This window comes from Topomyia yanbarensis, chromosome 3 (genome assembly GCF_030247195.1).
Source record: "Topomyia yanbarensis strain Yona2022 chromosome 3, ASM3024719v1, whole genome shotgun sequence".
NCBI classification, from domain to species: Eukaryota; Metazoa; Arthropoda; class Insecta; order Diptera; family Culicidae; genus Topomyia; species Topomyia yanbarensis.
Window position 1 is genome coordinate 363,659,486 of NC_080672.1, and position 13,437 is coordinate 363,672,922.

The 13,437-nt window shown below is 43.5% G+C and overlaps 1 protein-coding gene across 4 annotated transcripts in view; it reads right to left on the reverse strand.

Annotated features, from left to right (window-relative positions):
• Window positions 1-13,437, reverse strand: part of LOC131693378 (uncharacterized) — a 49,317-nt gene that overhangs the window by 10,676 nt on the left and 25,204 nt on the right. For all 4 annotated transcript variants that reach the window (XM_058981146.1, XM_058981145.1, XM_058981144.1 and 1 more), the window contains exons 7-9: window positions 8,848-9,871; window positions 8,588-8,792; window positions 8,357-8,512 (exon numbers count right to left, since the gene is read on the reverse strand). In XM_058981146.1, the coding sequence (XP_058837129.1) occupies window positions 8,357-8,512; window positions 8,588-8,792; window positions 8,848-9,871 (1,385 nt within the window). The remainder of the gene's footprint in view (window positions 1-8,356; window positions 8,513-8,587; window positions 8,793-8,847; window positions 9,872-13,437) is intronic.

The following is a 13,437-nucleotide window of genomic DNA, read 5'->3' on the forward strand; positions in this document are numbered from 1 at the left end:
GCTGCGTGTTCGTCACTGAAATGACTGGCATAAACTGCTAGAACTTCCTCCAGCAACCCCGAAATTTCCTGGTTAACCTCCCCTGCCGCATAATTTCGGATAACCTGGAGCCTAGACCCCAAATGAAGCAACCGTGTTCGGTAAATCTCCTTGTTTGGGCACCGGTACTGGAGATCCTCCTTGATTGTTAGTAATTTACCAAGGCAGATCTCCTTTTCTTCACCCACATCACCCCGGAAATTACGAACTAATTCCCTCCGAGACGACCGCTCATGCGACAAAATTCCCCGAAGACGCCGCTGCCGCTGGACACCCGAAAGATCCGAATCAGGAGAGATAAAAATGCTTCGAGATAGCAACTCAAAATCCAGCTCATCGAAATGTAAATGATCGACGCGCATGAACACACACGCTTGGTTGAATTTCTCCAACGCCATCATAACTTGCGCTATATTGGAAGAAATCACCAAGACACAAAGCATGTAAGTACTGACACGGTATTATTTCTGATTTTTCGCCCACTAACGATTCCCTTAAAATTTCAGGAAATCAAGCTGCTCCAAAAATGTCTCAAACCGGATTGAGAATACAAGGCGATTGGCCACCGCAACCGAATAAATGACAACAACCTTCAAACTACTCGTCCGGCAGACCAAACACAAACAACGCAATCCACAAATTCGGACAAAAATAAAAAGGAAAAAACAAAAAATCGAAAAAATACGCCAACAAATGTAAATAAATAAATAATACGACCGCGGAACAATATTGCGGAAGAAACCTCACCGACTGTTCTACGAAAATCCTAGATTTAGTAGAAGCACCCCACACTCCGGAAGAAAAAAATATTTTCCAAAATAGGAAAATATTTTTTTCAGTGTGTTTTGCGCTGTGCGCCAAATGTAAGTAGGGGTTTGCCCACTACTCGGGTTCTGGTTTGCCCGGCGAACCCTTCTTTTCAGGGCGGCCTAGGTGCCTCTACAGAATTTCGGATTTTCGTAACAACAAAAAAAGTAAACAAACAAATGAATTAAATTTACCGTGTTTATTTCTCTTCTACTCTCCACTGCTGCTGATGCGGAATCCCAATGCTGCTGGTGAAGGGAAGGCGGGCGGTTTCCTTCCGGCAGGCCGGGACAACAACGGCCGCGTACTTGTCCGGGTTCCGTTGGCTGCTCCGGCAGCGGTCCTTTACGGTTAGCTAGGGAGGTGAGCTTGGCTCCTTTGTTGGAACCTCCCTAGCGACGTTGGCGAACTATCGCCGGATCAACTTGCTCGCCGCAAGCTATCCCGGAAGTCACCGCAGTGCACTTCCCAGGGGGAACCTTTGTCCACCCTGCTTCGTTCTCCTTGGCTATTAGCTATAGAGGAGAGCTAGGCTCGTTCGACTTATCCTCTATAGCGAGAACGGTCGGTGTTCGGTTCCTTGGGTTTTAGCCGGGGACGCGAGAATGCTCCTTTACGGTTAGCTGTCCCACTTCGGCGAACCAACACCACTCACTTCACTAGTGCCCGAACCACGGGCCGGCACTATTCGACGGTTTTATATCGCCGTCACACGCGCGCACTGAATCCTTCCTTCTAGTGGCGGGGAACTGTCCCGAAAAAGACAAAAATTATCTGGACGTCTGTTTGATGCCGTGGTCCGTCACTTTCTCACTCGATGGCCGCCTTCCGCACTCCACTATCACCAACACCAAAAAAACGCACATCCCGCATAGCTGTCATCGCTATGGTACAGCATAGTCCGCACACTTTTCGCAGCGAGAGGAGAGCGGTTACCTGACTAAACCCTATGTTATTAATATACAAATATTTAACAAAAATTACTACACCTATCTGATCTAACAAAATCGTTCACAAACAAAAATATAAACAAAATTTAACGTAAAAAGCGAACGATCATATGGAACAGTGGTGAGCATAATTTTACGTAAACAATACACTCTACGGAGTGTATACGTAAAAAAAGGTATATTTCCACCCAGTGCTAAATTGTTACCCTGACGGGTTACATTTGTAGTCATCGAAAACCCGCTGTAACCGACAAAAACTACTCTTAGCCGTAAACGTCATCGGTATATGCGACTGAACGCACAGCGGCAGTCGACTGAGGTTCATATTACCAAGGAATATGACGATGCTAGACGAAGTGCGAATGGCTATTCAAGAACTGGAAGACAACGACGACGAAATCCTGGTCGAGCATCTAAAAGTTAAGAGTGACCGGTTGTAGGAAGCAATCTACTGAGTGATTGGGATGATCTGGGTAAGTGAAGAAATGCTTTTGGATCGATTGGATGGCCTCATGTACCCTATCAACGAGAAGGGAAATACACTCGATTGTAATAACTACCGAGACGATCTCAATACCGCCTATAAGATACTTCTGTTTGGCAGACTGCGCTCGTTGGCTAAATTTTTCGTCGGCTAATTCCAAAGCGGGAAAATAATCAACGACGGATCAGATGTTTATCCTACGACAAATTCAGGATAAGTTCCGAGAAAAATTGCGGACCATTTGTTTGTGGATTCCAAGGCGGCGTACGATCCAGTGAAACGGCACGAACAGTGACATATGGTCGGGGTTAAGTCAGACCGGACCAAGTCGCAAAACATAAAAAAATGAGATAATGATAGCACTGGATAAAGAATTTCGTCAACTGCATTCGACTTTTGCCAGATTTGAAATATGTAACAATAAACAAGAATTATGACAAACATTAATTTCCAATTATAATGTAAAATATGCTGCGATTCAAACTTTCGACTCGTTTTCCTCGAAATCAATATTTTGTCACTTAGTCCGGTCTGACTTAACACCGACCATATAATGCTTGAACAAGGCTGACAAACGATGAATTCATACACCCAAAACTAGGCCGTAATACCTTTAGGATAATAAGAACAAAATGCTCTAATAGGAAGACGGTTAATACGTAAACGGCCCAACAAAAACTTCCATGAGCGGCAATATCAACATATTCAAATCCTCTCTGAGTCGCACTCATGTTTCATCAATTATCATACAATAGATATTAACGCGTCGGATTATCTAGAAGTGTGTAGCATTTTACTTGTCATCACAGAGAACAGACATATAAGCTGGAACAAACTTTCCCGAAAAAGCAGTGTAAACATTTAAATGAAGATACGTTGAAAATCACCATCGCATACAGGTTCGCATGCATGATTCACCATTGTATCCAAGTTTGCACACAAGTCCCGTATAGCGATTACAGGCCGATCGAAGCGCCGCCAAATGGAAAATTGCTACTTGCTGTTGTCATTTCAAAACGGCAGTTTTATTTCTTACACAAGTTGAAAACTTTACTTGTATGTCAATTCTCAGTGTTGTCATTGCATTGCACAGCAAACAAAGCGAACACAATGTGGCTAAAGACGGGCTTCGATTGGTTCTACACGACACATTTTGCATCTGAACGGCGTTATTAAATTAAAATTCGGTCGGCATTAAATTAAAATTTCTTTTCTATCCTGGACATCAACCCTATCCTAACCGATGGTCCGGATTCAGACACTTGTCTGGATCTAAGCACCAAGTCTGAGCCTGGGAAGTGGATGAGCTAGGTCTGGATCCGGGCACTGGTCAAGATCCGGACACTGGTCCGGATCCGGCACTGGTCGCGATTGGTCCTGGTCTGTCCCGGACTCGAGGTCTGGGTTTGGGCCTAGATCAGAACCGATACAAAGCATCGTATCGATTTTAGAATTTTTATTTCACTAAACAACCTACCCAGGAAAAAGTCCGTGATTCCGGCTGGTTTCTGCCATAATTGGGGAAGATTCCAGCCTGAATTCCGCCAAAATTCCGATTGGTGTGACTCGATACTAATACTATCATAGAAATCGACCGAATCATCCTACATACGAAGAGAGCCGAGATTGACACATATTGCCAAATGTTCGGTTGTGTGATGCACATACTTGTACAGCTACCGAAATTCGTCATTCCACTGCTAATAATTGCGGTAATATGGGTTTAATACAGCAATGTGCAATTGCGTAATCTGTTACCAAAAAGATAATAGAATCTTAGTAATAGAAACATACCCGTCGGATTTTGGATGTAGTTTCGTGAAGAGGATGTCTCTTAATCTAGTACAGATTTCGATCAAAGGTAGTAATATGACAGCTCATCGCGGACAATTGATAATAGACAAGAATAAAAGTTTGATTAGAAATGTGATGATTAAGAAAAATGTGTCCAAAAGAAGAAGAGATGATTCTGATGATGAACCTGATTTTGCTGGATTTTCAGAGGACGCCTTTTCCGGCCATTCGAGAACTCGAATGGAATCTAATATTTCTAATTCTATTACAGGATTGAGAAGATCAGAACGGTTATGCATGCGAGAAAATGATTAATGAGAAGAGAATTAAGGACACAATGTGGTATAGCTTGCTCTAGAGCAACAGCAGCAGAGAAACACTGTGGTCAGCCCGATCGTGAAGGACTTGCAATCATTTTTGCAGTGACTAAATTTCACAAAATGTTGTTTGGTCGTCGCTTTCATTTTCGAACCGGTTACAACGTTGGGCTAAGCCCCGACAGCAAAATTCGGCAATGCTGACATACTTTCCCGTCTGATCAACCAGCACGTCATACCTGATTGCGGTGATTACATGATTCTTCTAACAAACCGTTCTCCCTCTGAGTTTTAGGATCGTAGAACAGTCAAGCGGTTTTATGCATGACGTGAGTCATCACTGTACAAGGTTGCATACTAATTGGTGATCAACTTGTTATTCCATCGCTCCATCGGCAGCGCGATCTTCAGCAGCTTAGTCGTGACCACCGTGGAATCCAGGTTTGTTCAGAAAATATCGAAAAAATACCAAAACATGGTTGTCCCATCCGTAAGAGGCTTAATGAAAATGTAAAACTTGAACAGCGTTTTTCTCGGCTTGCTGTTTTTCAATATGGGACTCTTATGCTTTTATGGGCAGTGTACGGAGAACAGTATCGCGCATTTTACCCACAATCGAACGGTCAATCGGAGCGATTTGTGGATACGTTCAAATGAGAAATGGGCTCAATGGTGGTCAGTCACTGCCACTCAGTTGACGCATCTAACAGCATCCGGTTACGGTATCAGAATGTGCTATACTATACTGCAAGTAACATGGGTTTTCATTTCTCTGTGCATTTGCGTCTATTACTTCTCGTTAAAGCATAGTAGTTCCATTTGGATTTTTGTCGAAAATGAGTTATCTGTTGGGTTGTATTTTGTATCACAACTAAGGACCGATTTCTTCTCTCTCGCTGAATGCTTAGGCCAGGTTTAAACGTACTGGTACCCGGTTTAAAAGTTAAGCGATGGTGAAGAAATCGGCCCTAAATTACGATGCACACATAAGATTACCAGGATTGTTTAGAAAATATCGCAAAAAAAAAACTAAAACATGGTTGTCCCATCTATTAGGCTTTTGTGGATCTTGAACAGCGTTTTTCTCGGCTTGCTATTTTTCCATATGAGACTCTTATGCTTTAATGGGCAGTATAGTTTTTAATAAAGAATATTTTAACGAATGGGCCATGTGGCCAATAGTTCTACGACTCAAATTAAAACAAAATCGATTTTTTCTGATACTTTGGACCGAAATAAGTCACATGGATTATATTTTGACTTTATTGTTATGCTCATTTATAAGGCACGATCTATTTACCCTCGCTTAATTTTTAAACCAGGTTTAACGAACTGGCAAGACTGGTTTAACAGTTAAGCGACTCTGAATTGTTGCCATGCGATAGTTGAGTTTGCATTGGCCGGTTGAAGCCCTGGTCAGCAGTTGAGTTTCGAAAAATGTAGGAAATTCGAAATCACTGGGCAGAAACGCTTTTTTGTGACAGGTTTGTAGATTGCTTCAATAATTGCGGTGCTAGGACGAAGCCCGGGACCGTATTATCTTACTTGTCGAAATTGGCAGGGCGGATCAACGAAGTCAATCGCTGCGTCTGTCCTGGCCAATTCGCCAGCACATTCATTTCGAGTAATACCGATATGTTCGGCACCCAAACGAGGTTGATAGTATCAATGTCAAGTTCTTCTATTTCAATTCTACATGTAATCACTAGTTTGAACTGTGATTTGTATGAGCTAAGGGCCTTGATCATCGGAGCAGAAGTTTATGAATCTGCCGGACAAGCATTATTGAACGCCCGATTGTACCCCTTACTTAATCGCGAAGATTTCTGCTTGTACCAGTATCTACCTAGCGAGTGAGACTGTTCCAATCTCATTTTACGACAGTAGACACCAGCACCAGCACGTCCCTCCATCAGAGAGCCGTCAGTGCAACAGGTCACTTGCGCTAGTTGTTGTCTCTTCATGTAGCCAGACGATCACTCCTCTCGAGAGGAAATCTTCACATTGAAGAAAAAAAGAGTTTGAGAAGATATCAAACCATTTTTGCAGTAGCTCGGAAAAGATTCCATCTTCCAGGCGATTTGTATGGAGCAGTATTCAGTGGTAACCAATATTGCGTGCTAACGCTCACGAGTCCGAATCACCAGAATGAGATATATGAGCATTGTTTCGTCCGTCATATAAAACAACATCTCTGGATTTTCTAGTTCATTTGAAAATCTTTCGATTTTCTTCTTCTAAATCTAGTTATTTTCCGTCAGCTTAATTTCCGCTACGAGGCCAAACACCGATGCCAGAGAGGCCAAAAAAACACCGACGCTAGATAGTGAACTCCCACTTTCTGGACTAGATATAGGAGCCATCAAAAACTCATGGGGAGAGGGGACCAAACAGCTTGGCTTTTATACTTCGTCCCCTTCCGAAGGCGTTACCAGATTTTTTTCACCTCAGAAAAACCTCAACGACCTCGGGCGGGGGATTTAGCCCAGACCAACTAGGGTGAGTGGCGGTCACGCTTACCACTCAACCACCGACCTTTCGATTTGGATAGTCGATTCAACACTACGAAACGGACAAGCTTCTTAGTAGGATCCACGACGTCCTCCAAGTCTAATCTAGTTGTTGAAAAATATTTATGAAATTAGGTCAAGTTATCCAAAAATAAATGCCAGTTAGTAGATTTGGGATTACGATATGTTACCACATTGAGGGTGACATCAAGATGATCGAAAAATATATATATTTATGATCGGATAGAGAGGGTTCAGTTTCATTTAGTACCTGCCAATTTCCCAGCTCATGCGAAACTTAGAGCAAAGCGTTATTTCTAACACCTTCTCTTCCAGATCTGGCAAAAGTTGGTTTGTTCCCTACATTCAAAATATTTGTATTTATACCATCCATCAGTTCAGAGCCTCTCAGATTGACGTCTGAGCTACCCCAACCCCACGTCAAGAGACTTAGAATGTAAGCACGAGGCATTTCACGTGGGTTAGTCATGCCTGTCTTGATGTAAGCTGCGAAGGTAGTGTTAAGTAACTTTCCAATATAGAACATTTGGAAGTATGTTTCTTGAAGAAATGTTATGGAAACTTTACCTTCTTGTATAAGTCGAGGTAGATTCATAGTTGCTGTACGTTTATGCTGGAGATTGATTTGTGCTATTCTAACCATTGTTTATTAGAAAACTGTACATTTCATATCCAACATATATTGCATAATAATATGTAGACACCAAGCAAGTTGGGATGTAAATGCATGTAGCGAGCCATATTAGGTTTAAATGGGACACGATCATTTGATTCCGACGATCTGCGAAGAAAGTCCACTGAGTCAGAGATTCGCGTAAGACCCGATCTCTATCTTTTAATCCAGGTTTAACGCACTGGTAAGCCTGGTTCAACAGTTAAGCGAGGGTGAATTACCGACAGAATAAAGGCAATAAAAGCTATTTTAGAAAGTAACACGAAAAAAAAAAGAACTCACTGCAAAAGCTAAAACTTTACATCGTCTCCAAACAAAAATATGTTAGATGTGGTCGGTGTTAGGTCAGACCGGACTAAGTGACAGTGCATTGACTGAGAAAAACGTATTTAAAGTGTGAATCGCAGCATCCTTTACATTATAATTGGAAAATAATTTTTACCATAATTCTTGTTTATTGTTTCATATTTCAAATCTGGTAAATGTGGAATTGTAGATGAAGAAATTCTTTATCCAGTGTTATCATTAACTCATTTTTTGATGTTTTGCGACTTGGTCCGGTCTGACTTAACACCGACTATGTATAAATGCGAACAGTTCCTAAAAAAAACCTTATTCTACCAAACATTCAAATTATCACAGATCACAACAAAGTTAGCAAAGACTAGCACCAAGAAATGTTTGATTACAATTAGTTCCACATCCACATCAAGCAGAGATCAGGCCGCATAACAAAGAGCACTCCGGGGACAACACATTACCTTATTGGTGACGCGAGCTTTCGAAGACCCACGTTCGATTTCGATCCGAAGTGTATTGCGTAGACCCTGTAGGGTGCGAAACTCCGAGTTCGGCAGACGAGATTGAGGATTCGAATTCGTCAGATCGAGTATCGATGGGCCGAGTGCTCGTCCAACCTGTTGATCGATCGTTAAAAACAAAAAGAACTTGGGTTAGTCGTGAGATACTTGATTTCAACGCGAATATTTTACCTCTTCGAAAACAGCTGGTGTGTACTTCGGTGGCACCGGTGATTGAACTTTGGAAGAGGGAGTTTCCTTTCCCCTCATGGGCAAAATGTTGACACTCTTACCGGTATTGTAGTTGCACTCCAGCGTATAACTTTTGATCAATCCAGTGCACTTGTAAATAGCAACGCGTCCAGAACCCTCTTTCGATAGGCCATCGCGTTTTCCCCTGCAATAAGATTTGTATACATTTCGATTCTTCAATGATTATTAGTTATACTTACTTGTAATACATATTTCGTTCACTGAAATTGCAAGCATCGTAATGGAAGTGTTGTGAGTTGAGGCTCATGAGACGGGGCAGAAGCATACATTCGACTGCTTCAATTGTGTTGGGCAAATGGTTGCCGTACATAAAGACACCCTTCTTGGAGGCGTGTCCATGTAGATCGATATATAGGAACATGTTACTTTTCTCCTCGTGGAATACTTTATCGATTTTTTCGTCCAATTGTGCCAGGTAATCTAAACTGATGTTAATATTCTTCTGCCCAGCTGCATTGAGATACTCGTTTCGATGGGACCTGAAATGACTATAGATCTGTGGCGTCTGAGGACGCGTTTTACTTTCTGCTCGTTTGTGATGCAACATTGGTGTCTTCTTAGTTCCTATAGCACCGACGAACGCTCTTCCCGATGCAGATTGGTTTTGCTGGTGCTGTTGTGATGCGTGAGATGTGCCAAATTCCTTCATTTTCAAAGTGTTCGGCGCAGGAGTTATCATATGTGTTGCTTTTATCACACTCTTGAAGGATGATACTTTCCTTCCACTGTCCACCTTGGCAGTTGTCAGGGGAGTTCGCTTGGTGCCAATGGGTGCGATTGTGCTTGCACTGTTGACCATACTGCTACCAGTGCTAAGGTTTGAAATACTACGAACAGGACGCAGAACGAGGCTACTCTCCGTCACAAGTGGCAATAGTTCCGGAATAAGTTGCTCGGTGAACACTGTTGGCGGTGGCAGCACTTCATCGATCGTTGTCACCGCGCCAGCTTCACTGGACGGGACAACATCGGTTGTTGTTTCAGCGGTGGTCGCCCTGGTGCTGACAGTGCTTAGCGAATCGGTGGCACTACAAACCGCAGGTGTTAGCGGGGACACCGCAGTGATTTTAGGAACTGATGATATCTCGGTTTCGACCACAGTGACCGTCGAAGATGATTCTGAACCGGTGGTACCTGAGGGTGTTTGTTCGCCGAATCCAGAATCCGATGTCGATGCAGTGTTTTCTTCGGTTGATTCAGAATCTGATGGAGAAGAGAATTTAATTTACCTCAGTTAAACATTGTATTCGTCAGGCAGGGTTCAGATGTGCAGGTAAGGAAATAATTACGTGTGTGAATATGTTGATTTGAAAAAAATTAAGGAGCAGAAGAACGAATTTTTGTGCGGAGTGATTCCTGATTGTACTAATGATCAGCTCGATTGGATTGGTGCGACATATGATTATATTTTCCATAAGCGATGTTTATCACAATTTTAAGCTTTGTAAAAAGGAATATACAATCTTGAAGCATACGATAGGACTGGCATATCGAGAGGTTATAACATGTTTTCACAAAAAATTTAGGCTAAATTTTATTGGTCGCCATTTGAACACAAAATTTAAAAATGAAAGATGTGGCAGTTTAAGTAATTATCTAGAAGTACGATGAAAACATGATGTTCGGACGGCAGGCAAAAACAATGTTTTTGTAAAAATCCGCTTTATCATTTACTGTGCAGATCAAACATTGTTTGTTCTATTTACTTTGTTCCTTCCTCTTTTCCTTCCTCTGTCGCTGTCTTTAAAATTGATTTTGGTTTATGTAGCAATTCCGAATTTCAACTGTACCGTTTGTAGTAGATCTTATAAATCTTGTCTGAATTCTCACTTTTCTACTCCAAACTATTTTAATCTACTTCACTTTCAAAATGGTTTGTTTTTTTCTATTCTACTTTCTTTCTTATGCTGTTTGTTTACTTATGTTTCCTCTGACATTTCCATCGCTCTACATTCGTGATGCACTTCGTCGTCTGTAGCTGCCCTTACACGTTCTATAATTTTGTCAATACCAGTATTGACGATATTGTTACAATATTTCAATATAACTTTTTCCACTAGACGTAAAAATATTGAACGTGTAAGGGCCACTTGTCAGCATGACAGCTAATTTGTTGCATATGTCAATTCGACACGGGTGCAACGTTGCAACTGCCAGTGATGCCAGAACCCCGGCCCGTAGCACTGTCCCGGAGCTCGCATCCGGTTTAGAGTTACCAAACTCCATCACGGCCAGTTTTGCTTTTGCTCGCCTATATCGTCCACTATTTGTGCGTACCCAGGCCTACCGAATTCGTTCATCGCCGGACACGATGACCTCCTCTATCACCCCGCGGATCCAGCACTTCCCGTTTGCTACCTTCTACCACGTAAACCAAGTCTCGTACTCTTAATGGTCTCGACTCACCAAACCAATTCGTCCTCTGGTTCAGCGAAGGAACATACTCCTTGATCCAACGTTCCCACAAATTATTGGCTAACTACTGCGAACGCTGAAATGCATCTCGAAGTGCAACTGCTGGATGAGGTGGGAGAAGATTAACGCTAGGCTGATTTGGGGAGAGTCCCGCAAAAAGTGGTTTGGAGTGAGTGCTTCCGCTTCGTCAGACTGTTGAGACACGTATGTTAGCGGACGAGAGTTTATCATGTCTTCCGCTTCAACCACTACCGTCTGCAGAATTTCGTCTGTCAACCGTCTCCCATCATCAAGTGCCACGAATGCCTCTTTAACCGTCCGAACGAGATGCTCCCATACTCCTCCCGTATCTGGAGCCAAAGGGGGGTTGAACGTCCACTCCGTTCTCTCGCTAGTCATCTGATCCGCACAATCTTCTCCTATTTCTCGGACAAGTCCCACCAGTGCCTTACTGGCCCCTAGGAAATTCGTCCCATTGTCGGACAGAAACTCCATCGGCCAACTTCGCCGACCAATGAACCGGTAAATCGCCATCAAGAACGACTGCGTAGTCAGTCCGTGAGCCACCTCCCGGTGCACTGCGCGAGTTACCAAGCCGGTGAACAATGCGACCCATCTCTTCTCCGTTCGGCGTCCTACAGTAATATCAAATGGGCCCAAAAAAATCACATCTGTGTAACTAAAGGGGCGAAGATTCGGGGTTAGCCGCTGCACTGGTAGCGGAGCCGTTCATGGAAGTCGAGCCCGACTTCGATGGACCTTACACTATACGCAAGACGACGACACTTTCCGGACTACTACGTGAAGCTGCGGAACGTAGAACAGCTGCTTCAACACGTTCTTCACCGCCTGTCGATATCCGTGATTGCTCTTCTCGTAGTAATGCTGAACAATCATCTGCGTGATTCTATGCTGATGTGGCAGGACCGTTGGAAAACGTAGTTCGTATGACAGCAACTCTGCTTTCTCAGCTCTGCCCTTCATTCGAATCAGCCCGTTTTTATCAATCTCCGCAAGTTTGTAGAGTGAACTGGACTTCTCGATCGCCAGCCATTGGCTCACTGGTCGACTCTTATTCCTGATCAATACCTTCAACTCATTGATGAAACACTCTGCCTGAGCCATCTTCATCAACCACAGTTCCGCCTTCTCGTACTTACTTTGCTGTAGCGCCACACGTACTGACGTAGCTGCTGTCGGTTGTAGTAGTCTGCTCGTTGCTCTAAGCGTCTCAATCGGCAGCCCTTTGCTCTACCGTCTACAGTTCGACGTGAACCGGATTACATACGCCATTGTCCTCACCAGCACTGTCCGCTTAGAAAAAGCGATTGGCCTGTGCAACTTTCGCGTCGTGTAGCATCAAGTGAACCCGAAGTTCCTCCGTAGTGTTAACTGGAGGTAATTCTCTCTTCGGCCACTCTTCCACACTGTCGTACAAAAATAGTTGCCCACGTACCCACGGACTATTGGGGTGTATCTCCAGACCTTTAACCCATTTGGTTACCAGATCCGCCACATTCAATCTCGTCGGAACCCATCGCCAATCTGTCAGCCTAATCAAACTAAGAATTTCGTTAATACGAAATTCGACAAATTGCTTGTAGCGGCGCTGAGCCAACCGAATACAGAACAGCACCACTTCTGTGTCGATCCAGAACACCACTCTACTGATCGTGAAGTTGTGATTCTCCCCGATCGCTTGTGCTAGCTTTACTGCAATAATCGCTGTCCCAAGTTCTTGGCGCGGAATGGACAACTGCTTCAACGTTGCTACCTTCGCTCGACTCATCACTAGTTAACACACTCATTAACCCCGCACGATTGCAAGGAAGTATGCCACGCATACATACACCGTCTCGCTTGCATCAGCAAAGAAGCTAGAGCTGGATTTCTTCGACATCGTCTGATCTCACATTCTCAAATAGCTTCGAGGGAGCTTAAACACCGGTTCGTCTGCGACAATGTTGGTCCACCGCAACCACTTCCTGAACGACAGTTTATCGATTGCATCATCCCAGTCGCAGTCGATCCGCCAAAGATCCTGAGCCAGCATTTTTCTGAGAATCAGAGCGATAGAAATCCTACTGGATCGAATTACGCCATCACAACACTCAGAATGATTATTTTCGCCGAGCGTTCTTCCTTTTAGAAAACACTTGCTGTACTCTGTTTTCCATTCGATCGCAAAACGGAGCTCGTCTTCAACCGGTTCCCAAACGACGCCTAGCACACACTCGTATTCAGTGTTCGGGCTGAAATGCACTGCGGTATCGACACTTCTTTCTCCCATCTGTTAGAGAAATCTAGTAGATTTCGACACCCGGCTACTGACACGAAATCCTCCACACGAATGG